At 36.3% G+C, this 22,939-nt stretch overlaps 1 protein-coding gene across 1 annotated transcript in view; it reads right to left on the minus strand.

Moving 5' to 3' along the window:
- Positions 1-22,101, minus strand: part of LOC129753424 (uncharacterized) — a 330,927-nt gene extending 308,826 nt beyond the window's left edge. The window contains exon 1 of the mRNA XM_055749247.1: positions 18,034-22,101. Within this exon, the coding sequence (XP_055605222.1) occupies positions 18,034-22,101 (4,068 nt within the window). The remainder of the gene's footprint in view (positions 1-18,033) is intronic.
- Between the last annotated feature and the right edge of the window lie 838 nt (positions 22,102-22,939).

The raw sequence follows: 22,939 nt of genomic DNA on the forward strand, positions 1-22,939 counted from the left end.
ATTGCGCCTCTCGCTATTACTTCTCTCAGCCATTCAACTGATGTGGGACAAAGGGTCTAGAACGCACCATAGAAACTTTCCATGAAATATGCTCTTGGCTCAATTTCAACACCTGTAAAATGTTCTTCTACTAAGCGTCTGCTTTATCTATCCGTCATTTCTTTCCGATCTTTAATTCTTCTATCAAGAATTCTTCATGTAACGTTCACCGCAATGCCACTAAAATAGCATATCAATAATTTACCAACGGTGACTATTCGTTAAAAATAAAAATAAAAAATAAAAAATAAAAAAAAATAAATAAATAAAAAAAAAATAAAAAAAAAATTAATTGTTTCGTAACAATTGTCAATATTTACACTAAATCCATAAAAAAAAATTCAAAAATATTGTATAGAACATGTTTTTTTCGTTGGTTTTTTGTGATTAGAATAATCGAAATTATTGGCGATTTTGAGATTTTTTTATTCGAGAACGAATAAAAATCATTTGTGAGCAGTACAATCGCGTTAAATGTGTCTACAGTTTTTCAGAAAATTTCTCACTTGTTGATAGAAACCTTAGTAAAATAAAACTAAGCTTGCCAATTTTTTTCTTGATTTGTTCAGTCATAAAAATTGGGAATTTTGCTTCCAGAATATTTTTTTTATAAATTTTTTCAAAATAAACATGGAACAATTTTTGGAAGTTGAAAAATATTATTCAACGCAGTTAATGCGTTTCGATAAAAAAACACATGTGTTCATTTTTGGTGATTTTTAGGGAATAATTTTCAAATTTGCTTTGGATACTTAAAGTTATAAACCGATTCAAATAAAGGATTTGCAAAAAAAATAGATATATTCATCGTACTTTGAGGAAATTGTTTAAATGAAATGCCTTAATTTCGCAAGGTATAAAAGTTGACCAGGACTCTACAAGATAAAACAGTCTGGGTTTGCCTGGACCGATGCCTTGCGACAAAATATCTGGTAAACTAAAATATTAACTATTCCATATGTTGTGGTTCCAAGTTTCATAATATAAATTAAAATTCGAGGTCTGTGATAAAATTTCAGCTACTGAATCCAGTTTGGTTAGTTTGATTTTCAAATTGAATCATCATAAAGACAAAATTCTAAGATAGAGATTTGGATATGAAATTTTTACCCGTAATCAGGGCCGAACTATGCCGTCGAGGGGGCTGGGGCTATTTTTTTCTTTAATGAAATTCCTATTCAAAATATATCTGTAGCAGTTAGTAAACAAAAATAAATAAGAATGATTAATTCTAAAAACAAGCTTAATTTCTCCTTATTAAAATGCAGAATAAAATTAAAGATCGTTTACAGAAACTCAAGAGATAAATCCTGATTAAGTATTCATCATCACATAAAATATCAGTTGAAAAAGTCGAAGTCAAAATTAAATTAAAATTTTTCCTTTAGAAAAAAACTTGTCAACCACAAAAAAAAAACTCAGAATGCAAGTCTCTACTAACTGTGCAGAAGAAAAAATTTAAAAGCAAGTGGCTCTAACATGTCAAATACAAAATTTGAAATCTTAGTTTCAATTCCGTAAACGAATCATAGAAATGTTAGGATAAAGATTCAAAATCTAAATTTCTACCATAAATTTATATCATGATTTGTGTTTATGGGTATTTCCATTCGAAATTTGTTAATAATATTCCTATGTTGAATAACGATTACATAATTGAAGGAAACGTTCATATTGAAATACAAAAATCAGAATTCAAATAAGAGATTTCTGGTTGAAGGTTCTGAATCAAACTGCAGATACAAATTCCAGTAATATGGAATAAAGATTATTGTTATCAAATTCGAGAAGGAGATTTTGCTTTCACGTTGAAAATGCAGAATTTAAATTAAGAATTTAAATTCAAAATTCAGATCTAGATTCAGCTCGAAGTTAACTTTTACAATCAAGATTAAAATATCAATTTGAGATTTCATTAAGAACTCAAATTGCAGAAGGTTGCAGTCCCATATTTTCAGTTATAGTTTCAAAATTACAATTTTATATCCAGTCAGAGTCAGTTGGGAAACACAAACCAGGTAAAAATGCAAAAAAAAAAGAAATGAGATCTGGATTCAGTTTGTCAATTTCGTTCTTTGAGAGTTTTAATAACGACATAATATAATTGTAATAATTTTTTGTTGATCAAAGAACTTGTACTTGATATTCAGGTGAAAATACTGCCGGAAATATTTTTTAATTGTTTATTGCTGAAAGTTATTTACATATCTTGCGTGAGTTTTCATAACGTCGTATGAAAAAAAAATGTAAACAAACAGTTTTATCACGAAAAAATACAAAAACTGACATAAACTAATCGCAACTTTCCATTTAGCATATTTGTTGCATGGACAACATATTCTATATGTGGAACACAAATTCTAAAGTTATTTTGATAACTTTTTCAGTAATTTTCTGTGAATTTTTAAGATCTTTCATACGACATAATGAAAGCTCACGCGAGATATACTTCAGGTTCTTCGTTTTAATGTTAAACCTAAACCGCGATCTTTATCTCCCACTTTTATTTTTGAATATTGGATACATTTTCACAAATGTTTATAACGGTTTTGATTATTGTAAATAAAAATTAGCTTATTAGTTGCTCGTTTATGCAAATAAATGCAAAACATTTTACTTTTGGAGGGAGCTTTCGAAATCCATTAATTATTTTTTTAAAGTTTAATAAAAAAAACTTCTAGGACTTATTGTCAATTATCAAATAAAAGCAAATAATGTGAAACATTTTGAACCTGAAAAAGTAAGTTCCTTCACAGTATCCCTCGTCAACAATCCCCCATCCCCTCCTCAATTAGCTTCCTACAGGCCTGACTCACACAATGAAACGTAAAACAAAAAGGAAACACAAGTTACGAAAATTGTGAACACTACTGAGTATTAAAGAAAGTTTAACATCTCTACGGAGTATAAAAAAGATTATTAACTGCATGGGATATAAACGAATATACAATATGTATAGGTACTACTCCCTTCATAGTGAGTTTTCTTTGATTTTTTTTTCAATGAATGTCAGGGATTCTCTTTTTTTAGTTTTCAAACGCGTTTTAATTAATGAGTCTGTAAAAGATCATAATGTGATAAAAATAAAACAATAGAGAAGTTGATAAATGATTATATTTATATTTGCAACACACTGTAGATAGACGTATCGAAAAGCAATAGAAAAAAAATCTTAGAAACTAGAACACAAAGGCTAGAAAACTTCCGGCATCTATAATCCGACTTATGAATAGTTTGGCTAGAAAGGCCCGTGAAATCCTTGCTGCTTTTACCTGCTGCTAGCTGCTACCTTTTCCTATGTTTGTGTGTGTCTCTTAGAGGGGTGAAAATTGAAAATCTGTTTCCGGCGAGGAAATGGTCGTTTTGGTGCTAGAACAGACAACATACGGGGAACACTTTACACCAGCTTAAGGTGCAGACACACACACACACAGGTAGTCTGATGTTACATATTTGGCACAACAGGGTCGAAAACTTTCGACAAAAAGTGGACGATGGCGGCGAATTTTGCCACCCCTAGCAGAAAAGGTTGAGAGCACCTTCGGGACTCCGCATAGTTATACAAACATTTGCCCCAAGGAGCACATTCAAACATGCATACCTAGTTGAGACGACCGGGCGCTTTGATGTTGTTAAACAATCTTGAGCATTTTCTTGCCGGTAACCTTGAAGGGTGGTAAACCCTGATGACGGTGACAACAAAGACATCAAACTGTAATTCAGTAATTGCTTGATTGCAAAGATCAACAATATGTCGTTTTTGTAACGGTATTCTACAGGTAAATGTCCAATTAAACTGCCGATTTAGATCTCATATTTGTCCCGTGATTTTAATCATGGAAGGTTAAAAGTAATGAAAACACTCAACTGTCTTGTTAAATGATATGGGATATGTTTTATTTGGTTTCTTTCAGACATATGTGCCAATTATCAGAAAGCTCGTTAATGCCGGTCCGGCATAGAATCTTATACCGAGAATTTCACCTCCAATAAAGTTCACTATTGGAGTAGAGTCTGATTTGTGGGTGCACATATACATAGGTTTGGTCTGTTTCGGTTTAATAAGTTTAATAAGCATATAGCAACCGAAATACATGTTTGGTACAATGGAAATTCGTTTTATCTAATCACTAGTTAGTACAGCTTCCTTTTCGGTCTATTGGTTTACTATTTTCAATCACTTCAACCTTTCCCGCAATTGAAATAACCAAATCATTCCTTACCAGTCATAGATTTGCGCAATTTCCTAAGGACACAAAACTGTTTGACCTTGGCAAAACAAACACCCGCCCGTTGCTGGTAGGTTTGCGGAAAACAAATAGCTCAACCTTCCATCAGCATAGGCGCAAAGAGGTAGGTATTTATAGGCCAGGTTTATTTCCGCTCTAAACGATTGTTGATTGATGTGCGGGCTCAAGGCTCAAGGAGGGGGGCAAAAGACTTCGACCTGCTTCCGGTGTGCCTTCTGACATGGCAAGTGCTGTGTATGCTGCTATTAGCATCGATTCGATTGAAATATTGAAAATACAAATGGCTAAATATAGAGCTGCATTTCGCGGATGGGAATCGCGTGGGTGTCGTATTTCAGTTGAATCAGTGTTTTTGCAAGCCATCAGGAGCAAACATTAGAGTTATTTGCTTTATAAATAGTCCATTTGTTTAAAATTTATTAAAATGTTATTGAAATTATTTACAAATACTTTCAAATCTTATCTATAGTTCCATCGTCATTATACAATCCAATTAATCTGGATCCAAGATATTCGGGTTCCTGTCTCTGCACAGGGCGTTGATTTATCCTTTCATAACCATCATTTTGAACACTATTTTTAACAGGATGATTGGCTTCTGCCTCCTCTTCTTCCGATTCCTCCGAACTCTCTGAGGAACTTTCTAGTGATTCATCGGAAATCGGTTTAAGGTTTACCGGACCCCCTGGAAGTGGATCGATCGAACCATCTTCGTTGTAGTATCCAATGAATTGGGGAGCCAGATCGGCTGGATTGAAAAGTTCCGGTAGATATTCGGTCTCTTTCTTTTGGGCGAATTGCCTTCGCAGTGGAACCTGGGCTCTCCGGAATCCATAGCGATTAGCAGGTGCTGGAGCATCGACGGGCCAGCTGGGCTCTCGTGGTATAAGAAATAGTCTGGAGCGACGATTTTGCTGAGCTTGGACTTGAAGAAGAACCAAGCAAAACAAACCCAAAATCACTCGAAGGTCCTAGAATAAACAGAAAATTCAAGCGTTTCCATTTGTTATGCTTCTGATAACTTATGTGTAGTCTCACCATTATCCAATGAAAAACTAAACGACAAAACAAGTTGAACTAAAACACCAATCTTACAGCTTTCAGCTTCGATTAAGAACTGACCATTGACAGGTAAGCAGGCACGGTTAACCTTTAGCGATGTCCGATGGCTAGAACTGCACGTGTTGTTTGGTGAATTCTTGCAATTTGATAAGAGCTCATAGTTCGTCAATGACTACACCTTGGCTCTGTTAGTATACTCGTTCTTGCTTGTATCTAGAAATGACGCAGAGTGTTTAATCAAACTGGTCTACAAATAGGAAAAAAATCTAGCCCACAAAGTCGATTCATACAAAGCAGAAGTTGACTTCGTTGATAGTCTCAGATTTTGCCGGTAACTTAAATTGTTTGGCTAAAATGCCTTTTATTATTATTAATATAGAGAATTTAAATAGGCTCATTCATTTGTCCTTAAAAGCTAAAATGCGTAGAAATTAGGTGTGAACTGCCCTTATTTAGACCATCAATTTGTTGTTGGATTTTCAAATTTTTGACGGATAATTTAAAAAATATCTAACAGTTATGTTGGAACAGTTACACAAACATTTAGAATCACGTTTAGCAGTTCAAAAATGCATTCGCCGAAAGCAAGCTGATCACGCTCTGCACATCCCGAGCAGACTTCGATGCCCAAATCAACACCTAAATGAGGCAATAAGGCCCAAATTATAGTCAAGATAACAAAACAAAGCATCATTAAAGTTTATTCATTACGATAGAGCAGAAAAGTGAGCTTATAATTAATGCATGATTTGGTATTAAATTTCCTATGATTAAAAATCAAATTTATTTAGGTGTTCAGAATTGAATCTAACTGAACACAAACAGCAAATTGGTTCGTTAATGGCATAGTAATTTTTCAGTGATTGCAAAAATAGCCATCATTAAGATATCATTATTTTGAAAACAAAAAATAAATTTTAAGTGTAGGAATTTAAATTTAACTAAAAACCAACATCGAACATAACATATAACTAAAGTGCTCGGATAAATTTGTTTTGATTGTTCTGTCATAGCGAACCTACACATCGTTTAAGTATGATCGAATCGATAATAAATTAACAATTAAATTAAACCCAACTATTTTGGATTCACTGAACGATTTTTAATACCTCGTTTAGCCAGCCTTTTCAAAGGAGTGCCACAACGATGCCAAATTTTTGTTTCTACTGAACACCAAAAAGTGGCATCGTTATGTCCTCAAAACTTTTTTTTAAATCGTTGGCTTAGCGAGGCATCATTAGGGTTTCGGTAAAACCTACACTTAATATAATCGAAAGTGAAAAGTGAGACCAAAATTTTGACATTGTACCACCTTTATCCGGGCAATATGATACCACAATTTGCTTTCAAGGCGTGATAGTAATATTAGTAACAATTTTGCCATAAAAGTCTGCTCAGAATGAACTTAGTCTTGGGTTAGAATTTGACGTGCTGGCCAATTCTGACAGATGAAAATATCGACTATTGTTTATTAAATGATAATTTATTTTCAATTAAATAATTTAATGAAAAATCAGGATCAAGTCCGGCCTGAAACGTTTGCCCGGATGTTGCGGAAAATTTTCCAGATTTTTCACGGGTTAGTTCACTTTATTTGCAAAGTCAAACAAAAAATTTGAAATCAGCTTGCATAAATTTTCATTTTTGCTTCGAAAACAATCATAATAAAGTAAAATTTTTTAAATAAACACCAACAACATTAAGTTTTTTGAAATCTTTGAATACAATTTTAGCGCTGATGATATGATTTCGATGTTCTTAGTATGTATTTAAATAATGTCTATATTTTGTTTAGATTTGCAGATTGGAAAATTGGCTTAGATTCCATTTGAGGATAAGTTTCAATATGAATGTGAAACGCCTAAAATATTCTTTCTTCGGTCGTAAGGATTAAAGTATGAGTTATATTCATATGCTTCTGTTTTCAAGTATAAGGTCTTCAATCGTCTCTCTAAGGGAGAGAAAAGAGAAAAACGCGATTAAAATTTAAAAAGTTATTTTAATGTTTTGCTAAATTTCAGATTTGATTGACAGTTCAATAGCCAGCTAAAAGTTCTAGTAAATAAATTTATAATGTATGTAATTTGCCAAAACAGTTACATTTGCTACAACAACCTGCACGTTATAGCCAAAACTGCCAAATTGCTATGCTTTTTTACCAGTTTAAGCTTGTATTTTGTCTGTTTTTCAAATTGCAGTTCAATTTAAAAAAAACGCACTGAAGGTTCCTCCCTTCTAACCGTGGGATTGGTTTTGGTAGGTTAAAAATGACCCAAAAGTAACAATACACTTCTGTCTAGAAAGGAAGTGTACGCATCTGTGAATTAAGGTTTATCTTCATACATTTAAAATAAAATAAGCATTTAGACTTTCCCAGATATTTAATACCTAATTTGGGAAAGGTTCAGTCCGGCCCAGTTTCCCAGATTTTGTCTAGATTTTTTTTTACTTTATTTTTTTAAAAACTACAAAAACGTCAAAGGAAGTTGTAATAAATTTTCAAATGTTTTGACCAAAAATTAAAATTTTTGATAATGTTTTATCAAAACTATCTTGAACGTATTTTAGATAGGATATTATGAAGCGATTAACTTAAATAGAATCACAGTGTATTTTTCGTACTTTTAAAAAGAAAAAAATCGGCATCACTGAAAATTTGACACATTATAGAGAAGACTCTTCCCTATCAAACGCTTTATTCATGAGAAACATTGATCGAGGGGCTTAGAACAACCTTTTTTTTGAAGATTTGCACACCAAATATACGAGCAAAATTTTCAGGTCTTCGCTAATATTTTTTCCCAAAAACTTAATATTCTACATTTTTGGGCATTAATCGCATTCGCATTCGCATTCGCATGAACAGTCGCCTAAAACTTCGGTTGGCGCTACTCATCAACTCTCCGTTTTATGAAATTACAGTCGCTCAGAATTGCAACTTTCCTTCTGAAAAAGTATTGCATTTCCTGATAAATCTCTTAAAATGAAAAACCAGCCCTCACAGAATGTTGAAGGTGCCCTGGCCGAACCCTGCGGACTGTGTAGGGAAGGGGGAAGGTATGTTAGTCAACGTTTACTTACAGATAGATGCAGAGATTCTACGACCCATCCATAAACGTGAGGAGGTTTTGGAGCATTGTTAGTATAAAGTTGGAAAAGGTTAACCCTGGGAGATGCTAGGCTAGCATTGCGGGTGATGATTTTGTCCTACACCTCCTACGCTCCTAAAGTTTCCTACTGAAACTCCTAGCACTGACCATGAGGCTTGAGGAAAACATTCTAAAAAAAATTCAAAATTAATCAAACAACAATTTGGAGTCATGTTAATATTTTAATATCAATAAACAAGGAATATTTACGAATAATTGTAAAAATATCACTTTTTAATGTCAAGATCAAGAGAAAATAAGTGTCCTCCGGAAACAAAATCATACAATAACGTACAAGAAAGTTTAATTCGAAATCCTAGCATTGATTCCTGAGATACCAACAAATTTTCAAAACGATAATGATCCGATAGTTGTTTTATAGATAAAGATACATAGTTTGTTATGCTCAAATAACCCTGCATTAAGTTTATCTAGCTAAGCTATACATAGCTCGTTAGGTTCAAATGTTATTCTATAAGCGACACTTAATGAATTTTTGCTTAAATCATTGAAAAATGACTTCGGATTAAGATTGCTGTTTTGAAAAATTGTTGTACAATTTCTAGCTAGCCTCTCAATTATTTTTATAAAAGAAACCAATTATCTTTGATAACTTTGAAATACAAACAAATTGAATCTTTTTGTGGTTTTGGTACGTGAATTTGAAATTTGTAATGAAACAAGCCGTCTAAAAATATCTAGAAGAATAAATAACTCTCAAAAAGATGTAGTTTTATAACACTCACAGGGAAATTTTCTACAAAAGATATGAAGAAATTATGATGTCATACAATTTCAATGGTTTATGTAAGATTTTATTTTATGTTTAACTACGAAAGTCTACTCCGAAAAAAGTTCAGTTTAACAAATTTGAATGATTAATTCTTATATTTAAGACAATCTCTCTAAATTTTAAAATATGTTATTACGAATAATAGCAACTGAAGTAGGAGTACAACAATTAAGACAATCAAGACAAATTACAAAATAAAAACGTTGAAAAATAACTTAAGATAGAAACAATGAACTCAAAAAATATCGAACATGCTTACAAAAACCGAAATAAAAAAAGAGGCATCTGAATTTAAAGAAAAACAAATGTTAATAAATCGGTCTATGAAAGGATTCCGTTAGATCGAACCTGTTTGTAATTTTGAAAAAAAATAATCTAAAAACGTAATTAATTTTAGAATTGCAGACTTCTAGCGACATAAAGCATAGCAGCGGCTAATAGCGGAAACACAATTATCGAAAGCTTCACGTAAACGAAACATTTCATCGAGCCTACTAAGCATACCATTCTTTCGTTTTGTTCAAAACGCGGTGGGAAAGAGAAAAAAAACAAATAACGAAAACTAAAAGGTAGAGGTAGTAGAAGTAAGAGGAAAGAGGAATGAAATGGAATTCTCTCACCGGCATTCTTCATCTAGTTGCTGGCTGGGGCCGTTCGCTTGCTGAAATGTCGATTTTCACGTCTGAAAAGATATTTTCAACATTTTCTGGACCAAAATCCGATTGGAAACACTATTTGTCATCGGAATGACCTCACCGTTACATCCGTTACACATCAATTTAGTAGATATAGACACTGGTTACATCAGCATTTAAAACGAAAGCTTTTAACACAAGAACACCACTTATTTTCTTCGTTTGGTTTTTTCGATTATCTTCTTTTAGGCACCAACAACGAAAAAATCTTCAAATTAAACATAATTGCACTCAACAAATCAACATTAAATCACGTCATCATGATTCAACTAGAATTGCACTTTCTCCGATGAGTTTTATAAACCCCGCGACAGACCGCCTAACCAGAAGTAATTATTCCATCGTTTGAGAGCCATAAAAAAACATTTTCAACACCATTCAAGAGGCCCGACTTCCACAAGCTTTGTTTCTATATAAGTCAGTTCCGCAGCCAGACGAAATACTATCAAAAAATACCGGAACTTCAACGACTTATTAATATCATTATAAATTTTCATTTTTCCCAGAAACTTCAACCCGAAAAAATGCACGATCGAAAAAAACACGACCGCACTCGACCAAGGCTTGCTTAGCTCTCCTCTACATTTTTGGGCATTAATGTGTAAATATTTCATTTCTTCGAAAATAAATAATAACTTCAAAAACTTTGAAAAAAATAAGATTTGAAATAAATTTTTTTGACAAAAATGTTAAATTTGAAAAAAATTTTAAAATAACAATAAATTTTATCTATAACTAGTCGATAAAATAATTGGCAACACTGTTGTAGCACAATAATAAATGCACAGTTATAAGGGCTGTCCCAACGGTAGATGCAAAACACGGTTTTCGACCACGCTAAAACAATCCGGCTGGCACCGGTGGCGTAAATCGCTGTTTTAGCACAGTTATCGATTTCAAAATTCCCAACAGTTATACGCCTTTGTTCCAAATTCATGCAAATTTGGAACAGGATTTCAAAATATACGACAGACCGATTTAGTTCACGGTGAGAAAATTTTAGCCAACAATGATTTCTTTTACACATGTTTGGGTAACATTGGGTGTGATAATAGTTTCTTTCTGAGATATTATTTGAATGTTTTTTTTCGCTTCAACCAGCCTATACGTAATATAAATTGAAAATAGATGTTAATAAAAACCATACTAAGTATAAATAATAGATGTCACATTAATCTCGATTCAATCTAATTAAATAAAAAGCTTTTCATTTGGGCTCGACGAATTAGTGAATCCAGTCAGCGTTCTAAAGTTTGAAAAAAAAAAATGAAAAGAAATGTTTAATACTTTCCTTTGACTTAAAATTTCCTTTGACTTTGGGATAAACATTTCTCATTTCCTTTATCAATGTCAGCAATAACTTGAAAAAAAAATTGCTTTTTCATTTCATTTTAACAAAACCTTATTCCATTATTAATTCAAAGCAATTTGATTGAATAAATTGAAGAATTGTTTCAATTGAGCTTTTTTTCCTCGTTGTGTAGTCATTTTTGCTTTTAAATTAATGTAATCCTGGTAGAATAATTGATATCATTGTTCTGTCAAAAAGAATATTCGTAGAATTAATTTCAAGACAACTAACCGTGAATCTCAAAACTTATGCAATTTTTCTAATAAAATGGGTTTTTTCTTCTCAATTATTGCGTGTCTGCAATGAAAGTGTTTCCGTTTTAAATTTGCTCCTACACCGGTGGGGTGTGGGTGTTTTAGCCGATTCTAAAATTTCAAATTGTGCTTAAACTGGTATACTTAAAACCAATATTTACGCCTGAACCGTTGCAGGTACTCTAAAGGTGTATTCTCTATGATAATTTCTTACGAATGCAGAATGTAGTTTTAAGTTGAGTGAAGCACGGGATTTCCTGGTACTTATGTTACGTAAAAGTTACTCAGAAACGTCCATCGCCTTCTGAAAGGCCGAAACATTAAAAACTAAATTTTAATTCACCTTCTATGCGACGTTTTCTTAAAGGCAATCATGTGTCTGCTAGGCTCTTTCTAATGAACTTATAAGATCACATCTGGAACTTTTAGGAGAATTTCAAGCGATATGTCAAATATTTCTGACGTTTATGTAAAATTTTTTTGGGATTATCTACATCGGCTGAATATTCACCGATAATTTGGAGTTTTTGCTAGCCTTGGCAGATAAGTGCTGCAAAGTTTTGAGCACCCCCAAATTACTTTGGATGCCTTATTAACTATATAAAAAATCTTTAAAAAAAAGCCATCGACTTCCTTTTTCCATAAATCCGTTCACTCATGACTTTAAACATTTCATAGATCAATTTAAATACTTTTCCAATAAAAATTTAAATACTTCGAATTTCTGCCCAAAAACAATTGCTGGTTTGGTCGAGAGGCTGGTGAATTTTATTGTGTCATGGAGAGCAGTTATTCGATTCCCAAAATGTATGTGTAACTTTGTTAATAAATCTGTAAAAAAATCAATAAAATCAATAATCAATAAAAATCAATAATAAGCTTTCTCTTCAGCCACTGAAATGAAATTCCAAGTTCGTTGAAGAACATAAATTTTGGGCTGATTAGCATTCTTTTCAGACAGCAACGAAAGCTGATTAAGCTTATATAAAATCTTTTTAAGGGAATTCTGATTGTTGAGTTAATTGTATCCCAAAAGATTTTTATAAAACATATAGTTTCAGAAACCTCATAATGTAACTCAAATATGTTTTTCAGACAATATTCAGCAACAACACTTCAGTTTTCCGTTACTCAAAGTCTAAGAAAAAACATTGAAAAAAAACATGCTTCGGAAGAAGCTACGAAATGCTAAAAGAAATCACTTACTGTCCAAGAAAGCTTAAGTTAGAAGCCGTAAGTTGCGCACAAGGATGTATTTTTTTTAATTTTTTAAAATCATGACCACAAAAAGTGTAAGAAAGTGGTGTTCAAACTGTACTTTCCAATCAACAAGCCGCCAAAACTGTTTAAGTCACGGTAGATAAATTTTGAGAAGTGGATTGGAAAGTTGACGTTAAATATTTGAAACATTTGGCGTCTTGAGACTCTCAAAATATGAAACATAAAATTTTTAACGCATTTTCAAAAGAAGCAGTTTTTCAAAACTTTTTATCAATTTGTAATTATACAGATTTCCTCACCCTTAAAATCAACTTTGCACTGGATATTGAGTTTATCTTGCGTTAGGATTTTCGAAATAAATTTATATTCACAACACGGTCTTTTTTCAATTGAAAAAAAATCAGCATCATTGGAAATTTGCCACATTATAGAAGAGACTTTTCCCTATCAAACGCACTTTTCATTAGAAAAAAAAGGTTGGGGGATCTTTTTTTTTTTTTGAAGATTTGCGACTAAATACATTAGCCAATTTTTCGAGTTTTCGCTAATATTTTTTCTAAGAAATTCAAACTTTATTTTTTTCAGCTAAAATGTGTTAAAATTCCTTCAAAAATATATAACAACTTCAAAAGTTTTGATAAAAATAAATTTTAATCAAAAGTTTTGGTAGAAATGTAAAATTTCGAAGAAAATTTGAGAATTGATAAACAAAATATCTTGAACTAGTCGAAAAAATAACTGACGACACTGTAGCAAATTACCAAAAACACGATAATAAATATGTATGCTCAATGATCAATTCTATCGAAGACAGAATGTAGTTTTGAGTTGAGTGAAGGACGTTATAATTTAATCATTCGCAATCGATTAAAAGAGTATAAATAATAATTTTCAAAGTAGATGATTAATGTTTACTCACTTGAGATTCCTTTACAAATCCCTTTTTTAGTTATTATTGAGGAACCACATTGTACAGTTAAGCTATTAGAATAAGGGAAAAGCACTATACATTTATCGCGCGTCAGGCAGAAATTGATCATGAGCTTACCAGAAGGTTAGGTTCGTGTCAAATTTATGCTAGATCGGACCATGGGAAAAGGTTTACTACAAACTGAAAATTGGAATTCAATTTTGACAAATTTTGTTCAAAATAACCATAGCTAAAAAATTTAAATTCAACAATTACTTCTTTCAATATAGTTCGATAGCTTCCAAATATTGATTTTATGGTTTTCTTTGATTGATAATTTTTTGGTGATTTATTTAGAACGAAATTATACTGCTGTTTTTTACGTTTCGGCCCACTGAGCTTCAGCCATCTTCAGAAAAAAAAAACTTGTTTTGCCGCGTGTTTCCCTAACGGAAGTCTCTTAATATTAAGAGACGGCCGTTAGGGAAACACGCGGCAAAACAAGTTTTTTTTCTGAAGATGGCTGAAGCTCAGTAGGCCGAAACGTAAAAAAACAGCAGTTTTAATTTCGTCCTAAATAAATCACCGAAAAATTATCAATCAAAGAAAACCATAGAAAAATGCGGTGATCAAAACCAAACAACAAATATTGATTTTGTAAAAGCATAGGTAAACTCAAACATAACACTCCAAGACTATATCATGCATAGCATCAGAAAAAAACTCGGTTCTAAGATTTTATAAAGCTCTAAAGGGTCAACTAATGCAATTTATGCAATGTGTGTTTGACGAAAATTTGCAATCGAGATACAATCTCTGATTTATTATGTTGGGTATAATGTAAAAGTCGCTGATTTCCATGCAATAGTAAAAAAAAATAAAGATACAAAATCGAAACTTGCTCTTAAAACACACTTTAGCCTTTTGCACATGCAAACTTTTATAAACTAATCTGACTTTGGCATACCTAGTAAGTTTTTTTTATCAAATTGATTGCTTTAGAATTCGAGATGTTCATTAGACTGAGTCGATTTGGGGTCATTTTTGAGTTCCTCAAACCCTATGGTCTAAAAAGCTTCGCAGTGATGATAACTGTGTGTTTTGTTATTCATTTCCAGAAGACATACCCTTGTTAAACAGCTGATAACTTTTCTTGTCTAATAAGTTACGAAGTTAAAGTCTTCGAAAATGTTATTCAGCGGAAAATTTCCTGTAGCAAAATTCATAAATTCGCTCAAAATTCATTAACTGGCTCTAGTTCACAGATGAAACAAAACTGATGTTGATTTATCAAAACAACATATTTGATTTTCCCATACAAACCGAAAAGTTCAAATTTACTCAGGTAAACGTTACTTAAAAATTCTGCAAAAAAAATGGAAGAGTTTTGAACCAAAACAAAGCATTTTAGACCCCAGGGTTTGCAAAATTCAAAAATGACCCAAAATCGACTCAGTCTAATGTACGAATAAGATGTCGAATATCGTTCAATTCCTATAGTACTTATTGTACATATTAGCAGGTACTATCGGCTTCTGAGAAATTTTGGGGGCAAAACACTAGCGCCAAAATAAAAATGACGAGTAGGGCTTTAACCATTAATTAGAAAATTTTAACAGCATGCTTTGAAGTTTTTGTTTACACCAGAATCGATTGGAGCTTTGAAATCAAATGTTTTCAAATCCCTGTCTTCACAATTCGGACGAAGAGCTGGAAGCGGAACCGTTTCGAATGGTTAGACATCGGAACTTTGAGGACGGTGAGAATATGATGGAGGTTGGGAGAATTTCTGCCGATAAGCCTTCATCCAAAGTAGCAAAGGGATCAAACGACTAGCACCAGCTGGAGATAAAAACTCGGCATCGATATTCTCACTCTCAAGTTTGGGTCAAAAGCCTCGAACGGGATTCGGATGAGCCTAGTAGAATTGTGAAGAAATCACCGTCTAAGATTGTAAGTATTTTATTAAATGAAAGTTTGATAAATTTCGATAAACTAACCGAATGTTAATACGCTTCCAGGTTTGCTCAAAATAACACCCACTTCTCAGAAAATGATACTGGTTAAAACCAAATCTTTGCCAGGCAGTTTCTATTCGAGACGACGATGACAAAGATGCATCCAAATCTCGTCATTACAAAGTGCATCCACGTTACCGAAGCGTACCCTGCCAATCTCGTTGCCCCTTGCGAACGCATGGACTCTGGCGAAACGCTAAAGTCGGTGTCGTTCCCCGAAGAGGATGAAGTGCTAAAAATCGAACCACATTCGGACGAAATGTCGTCACCATACAAACCATACAAACTATAATGATCAGAAGTTACAAAGCCAGTTTAAAAATGTGTGTCCGATAATAAAGCCTTTTAGAAATTTAATTCCTTTTTTGTTGAATTTATATGTGAGAACTTTCCTTTAAATGGTGGGAAAAGTCTTTAACAGTTGGCATATCAAAATTAAAGATTATTAGATTATTCATATTTATATTTTAATTGTTCATATTTCATTCATATTTGATTTTTCATATTCGTACAGAACAGCTGCAGTTCGTCATCACATCCAAATAGGATAATGTTCGGACCACGGTTTTTTAACACATGATGCAAGAACCTGTTAAAACCAGAAAAATAAAACTGCAAAAGTTATGTGTTTTCAAGCTTGAATGCAAGTTGGAAGCTTGAAGACTTTTTCGCTGGTGGCAGCACCGTAAACAAAAAGTTGATGTCCCAGACTACTTGTTCGAAAAACTATTCAGCCGGGTATCTTGATAGAATAGAATATCTTTGATATTAGCCACAGATTACGAATACATATGTATATTGCCTCCATTTCGGTGGATAAATGCTGTTTTTGTGAGTGTCATACGATCCTTCTATAATTTGTATGAAACGTTGAGGAGATACAAGCACTCGCAGCATAGTAAGCATCCCTCTTTTCTAAAAGTTTTTCGTATTTTCTTAAATAAATTATCATGAGGAACAGATTCGTACTTGCAATAGTATTAATTTTTCAGCAAAACAGAAATCTTCATTTACACTTTACAGAAATATTTGAAAAAAAACCAACGTGGTTCTCAAGTGACGAAAATATTATAATTTATGAGCACCGGAAAATAAGCTTTTATGATCGTTAAATAATCTTGATCTATAATGTAAGCACTGCAACATGATGTACACATTGTTCCTCAATATTCATCCTCATTTGACCGCGGATGAATGATTTTTGATTTTTCTCTGTTATCAATTCTTTAAAGGTGTTTTCACTTTAATTTGTTAACTCGGGGCGAACAGAGCTCCATTGATCGGGGCACAATGAGTGTTTTCTGCCAAGAATGTAGCAGCGAATTCAACTCGATGAAGTCATCTGAATAAGAGAGCTACAACTGACTTGTTTTCATCTGACGATTTACCTTGTTGGTAAGATGTTCTGAAGACTCGAGTTCGAATCCCGATCTAGGTGATATTTTTTCATTTCCCATTCATCATCGATTATTTTGATTGTTGCTTTATACGGCTAATAATATCATCCGCCAAACAAAGCACCAGAAACAGAATGTATGAGTGTATGTGAACTGTTTGTATTCTACAAACAGACATATATTATTTCGTTTTTGCTTTGATTGATGGATCTACGACTCATAGTTTAGTGCAAAATGCATAGATCATGAATGGTAAATGAAATAAAATCACCTTGGCAAGGAATCGAACTCGAGCCCTCTGATTATCTTTCCGGCACCTCACCAATACCCTAAATTTTCAGATGAAATTTGTCAAGTTGACTTCAGTTGATTCTTAGAGTTGAAATTGCTGCAGGATTCTAAGTAAGAAAAAGGCTTATCGTGCCCCAATTAATGGTGCTTATACTGCCCAAAGGGGGGTTCTCATTATGCCCCCACAGTGAATAGTTATCCGCTTTTGGCAAAAACTTTTAAAAATGCATTTATAACATAATTTATAACTTTTATTTGATAACAAGGCAATAAGAGAGTTCCAAAATAAAAAAATGTCTCTAAACCAAATCAATTCCATATGTCACTTCTAGGGTTTCGTTCCAAGGTCCCATGACAACATTTCTAACCTACATTCATATTTCAACAACGCAACAAAGGACGGAAGGACTGCCATTCGTCCCACAACAACGAGAACGCAAATCGGTGCATCGTCCTTCAGCATGGGATCCCCTGTTCGCTTTTGACCTAACGCAATAATGAATTCCATCACGTGACATCACCCTTTCCATTCCTCGTCGGATGGTTTTCTTATCAAGGTTAACTTCGGGAAAAGTATGTCGATTCGAGGAAAAAAAAACTTACCGGTGGCGTCCGTCCATCGTCTCCGGCAGCGGCGGCCGTCGTTCCAGCGGTAGTTGTTGCACTATTACCACCACCGCCAGTTGTCGCCGCCGAGGCCGCCGACTGCTGATATCCACAGTTGCAGCCTTCGTCACAACATATTCGAACCAGCTCGTGTTCCCCGCAGGTGCACGGTTCCTCGTCCTCCTCGTCGTACGGGCAATCCTCCCTGATGAGGATGATGTAGTCCGCTTCGAAGAACTCATTTCGGGTCTCGTCGAAGACGACCCGGTTTTTGCGGAGCGGGGGTGGTCGGTTCGGTTTTTTGAGGAGTCCCCTCAGGGTGCCGGCCGTTTCGCGCATATCGATCGGTTCGGTCCGGTAGATGGGAACGGCTTCTATCACACAATCACACGCGGTCGGATGGTTTTCGTCGGTTGAGATTAGGAGGCCGTGGGTAGTTTCGCTGGGGGGTCCCAAGAGGAGGCCCCCGACACTTCCGGTTTCGCACTCTAGCTCCTCCTCGAGTTCATCGTAGCAGTAACGGATCTGGTAGACAGTCGGTTCGTAGTGAGCGAGGTGCCTTGTGTCGAACTCGCAGTTGGTGTGCGGATCGGTGGCGAGGATTTTTTCTAGGTTGAGAAATTCTAGGGTTTCTTCTTCTGTGGCACTGTCACTGAGGTCCGGGTCTAGGAGTTCGTCTTCGGAGGGAGTTTGGGAGACTGGGGGGTTTGAAGGGAGCTCAAGATCGGTGTTGGTCACTCGCGGTTTTCCACCGGGGAAGATTTGGGAGATTTCTTCCGATTCGACACTGGATTCGGAGGGGGTGGCGCGATTGAAGGGATGTTCCGGTTCTGATTCCGATGATTTATGGACGTTGTTGTTTGCGTCTTCGTCTTCGGGGATGAGAGGTTGTTTTGGGGTAAGGGGAGCTGGGAAAAGGTATTGAGGTAGCAGGGAAGGGAGTGAGGAAGCTTTTGATAGGGCTTGCTGGGTAGGATGATCTAGATTGAGCGAGGTACGGATTCCTAATAGGTTTTGTTCTGGCTGATTGGAATCTTGATTGTTGTTATGGTTGGTTTTGGTGTTGGTGTTGTTATTGTTGACTATGTCCTGGTGCTGTTTCTGTTGTCGTTGTTTTCGTTCGAGATCGATACAGGACAGCGAGAGGAGCGAGGATGCCGAGAGGGAGAGAAGTGAGGAGGACAGTGGGGGTAGGATGGGGGCTATCCGTTTTGATTTGAAGCTGTGGGAGTTTTGGTCGTGTTCAGCGAGAGTATCCTTCTGGAGACAGCTGAGTGATGATGTTTTCCAGGGCGACTGTAGGGGGTTGTCGTTGGGTCGAGTCGATGATGCTGGCAGTGCAGAAGTCGACGAAGTTAGAGGCAGCACGGAAGCTGCCAAGTTGGTATTGGTGCTGTCTTTGGTATAATCTGCGAGCAAAGTCGACAAGGAACTAAGCGACGATGACAAATTTTGTGGAGGTACAATTCCACTGGAGGAGTTTGATTCACGTAATATTTTCTTAGTGTAGGCAAATCCACGGAAGCGTTCCTCCAAACGCTTTAGCCGATTGCTAGCTTCAAAACACTCACTCTTATCAAGGGGGAAATTGTTTGAGCCACTGCTTTTAGACGAAAACGATGGGTAATCTTTTCGTTCATCTGTTTCCGTTTCACTTAAGCCAGAATCGGTTGGGGCACTGCCGTCTAGATGGCGTAGGTCGGAATCTTCGTTTTCACACACTTGTACACTAATTTCGCTAGTAGATTTGTTGGGGCCAGAGTAAGGGCTAGAAGGAGATCGAAAAGATTCGAGATGGGACAAAGTTTGGGTATCCTGATCCCGACTTTGCTGACCAGCAGATTTCCTGAACTCGGAACTACCAGCTCCTAGGACTATTGGAATTGGTTCACAGATTTCACCTTCTTCCGCACTAACACCACAATCGTCAACGTCATCGTCGATAATAATAATTCCACTGTCAGCACTCGATGTGGTAACGTTGCTGGTGTTGTTCCTTCCACTATTCCTGCTGGTATTGGTAGCAGAATCCTTCAGAATCTTTCCGTCTGCGACGACGAGACTTCCTGGACTGTGCGAAGCAGCTGCTGTCGCAGCGTTGAAAAAGTTAAAATCACTTAATCCATGAACACTGATATGAGCGTTGAGGGTCACTTCCACGTTCAGACTTCCGTAAGAACCTTCCGCGATACCGTGGGACGTGACTGCCGATGCTGACGGTGGCCCCAGTAGAGGTGGGGAGCAGGTGCCATAATAATTTTCACTCTCACTGTCCGAACTTTTGTGGTAGGAATTTTCCTGCTCCTGGTTCTGGTCGCGGAAATTGGGCGTAGAGCCACCAGATTTGAACGGAATCCGACCCGTGGACGGCACTTGAATCGATTTTTCACACGATGAATCCCGAATGAGCTGGTTTTCCTGTCCAAATTCCAGCTGTCCGTGAGCAGAGGTACGCGTTCCTGCTGTTACAACATTTTCTACTTGTTTGACCAGTGGCTGTGGACTACGACTGGATTCTGGCTGTTCATCGATTCTTTCGCGGAGGACCCTTTCGGCTCCCGTTCGGGTACAGGACGTGCTGCCAACTTGGTCCTTTCCGTTGAAATCACGTTCAACGTCAACAAAATCTACACTGCGAGAGGCAGCACTACTGGAATCGATCCACGACCGAGGCTGTTTCAGACTGCCGGAAGAAGAGCTGCCAGCCGATGCCGCACATGCGTTCTGCTTCCCTGCACTCTCTACGCTCCGGTAGTTGTCCTCTGGCGATGGAATTTCGTCGATTTTGCTCTCCCACCTCGGTGTCATCGGTGTATCGGAATTCAGCACCACTTCCGCAGCTGTGTTAGTGTCCCCGTTGTCTGATAAGGTGGCTAAGACTCGAGGAAGCTCCAGGGATGCTGCGCCCCCCTTTGAGGCTCGACTTGTCGAATCTAACACTGCTGGATGCTGGCAGTTTTGCTGATGATTATGATGATGGCAATGTTGTTCGTGACCATCGTAATGTAACATCGGACATGCGCACTGGAGCATCTCCTTTGCCTCCGTCTCTGTTGTTGTTGGTACACAGTCAACGTGACCAGCAGCAGCAGCAGAAAGGGATCCGGTGGCACCTGTCCTCGCTCCCCTCGTCTCCCCTCCGTTTCCAAAAATCGAAACAAAGTCATCTGTTTGCTTAGTCTCTGTTGATATTTCATTACCAGCAACGCCTTCGCTAGTTTTCCCCCACCCACTCGTTTCAAATCCAGTGATGGTATCAGTTACATCCCATTCACCTTCTTTTGTTACAGCATCGCTGCCGAATTCATCGTCTCCCGACTCACTATCCCCTCGACCTCCATCCTCTTCCTCCTCCTCATCCCGTTCGTCGAAATCATCATCCAACAGAAACGTAACCCGTTTTACTTTCGCCTTCGGCTGCTGCTCCTTCTCATTGTTCCCGAAAACCCCACCGGGCTCGGCAATCTCCGTTTTAAAATCAATCAAATCGATTAGGGGACCACCATTGTCTACCTCAACATCGGCAGTCGCAGCAGCGGCATTATCATTATCACCACCATCACCATTGTTCTCCCTCCGATCTCCAAACACCAATCGTGCTGCCTTCGGAGGACTTTGAAACAGATCCCGATGCCACCGTTCCAGAATCTCCGCTTGGCTCAGTTCCCTCATGGGAACTGAGTCCTGCTTTTGTTGCGGTTGCTGTTTCTGCTCCTGCAAAACAGCTGTTGTTGTTGTCGTCGACGGGTCCGACTCCAACTCCTTCCCATCGAAGGGAGTAGGTTGCTGCTTTCGGAGGGTTCGCTTCACTGCCACCCCCACAATGACCGGGGTCGTGGCCGCTGCCGTCGTCGAGCTATTACTACTGCTGCTGGTCGTTGGCACCAGCGGTGGGATGAAATCGTTGACCGCGTTACTGCTGCTGCCTCCATTAGTTGTTTTGAAGAGGTCATCGAATATTAGCAGAGATTCGACGGCAGACGGGGGTGGCGGCACTGGCGGTGGAATGCTCGTTGTCGTCGATGTCGGGGGATGTTGCAACAGTAAACTTTTGAGCGTTTCCATTCTTGTTGGCTGCCTATCTTCGGAATCGGAATTTATTAGCTACCGGAGCTATTTTGAGGGTATTTTGCCGAGCATTTTTGTGGTTCTGTTCGACGAGATGACGCTCCTCTGGAATGAAACCGAGAAAAAAACGGGAGAAGAACTTTATTAATGGATGTAAATTTTGGGGGGGAAAAGCAGTTGGTTAGTTTTTTTTTATTTCTTTTGGGTGGGGAAGAGCAATGACTGGAAGTAGGTAAGTATATTGCTGGTATTTCGCAACGTTGCGACAGATTGCGACAGCATTTGAATTGTTTTGTGGTAACGAACTGTAGTAAACGTACTGCTTCAATGAACACCTGGTAGATGTGTAGATAAACCAAGCGTCTCCATTATTTTTTTTTTTGGATATTTGATTTCGTATGTTGAACTATTCTAATGGAGGCGCATGGTATAAATTTGATAAGTATACCTTTTGAAAGTTTTGTTAAGTTGAATCTTTCAATTTAATTTTCGTACCATAAAATAAAAACTAATCAACGAAATAATAGCTTCTCTAAATAGCCTAGCTTCTCTAACATTAGGAAGAACAAAGTTTTAAATAATAACTACTTTCGTTTAACGTGTTTTTATTTCAAAAGTCATCTTATGCCAACTATAGTTATAACAGCAAATTTGATTAGGAATTGAACAAACTAGAAAAAGTCAGAAACATTAATTTATAATCGAAACGGAAACATCTCAAATTCATTCTTTGAAAAAAAAAATGTGACTTAAAATAATTTTACTACTTCTACGTTTAAAATAAATCGGAATCATCATCAAGTTCGCATCACTTGATATTTACAGATTTTGAACT

The sequence above is a fragment of the Uranotaenia lowii genome, chromosome 3 (genome assembly GCF_029784155.1).
Source record: "Uranotaenia lowii strain MFRU-FL chromosome 3, ASM2978415v1, whole genome shotgun sequence".
Lineage (NCBI taxonomy): Eukaryota > Metazoa > Arthropoda > Insecta > Diptera > Culicidae > Uranotaenia > Uranotaenia lowii.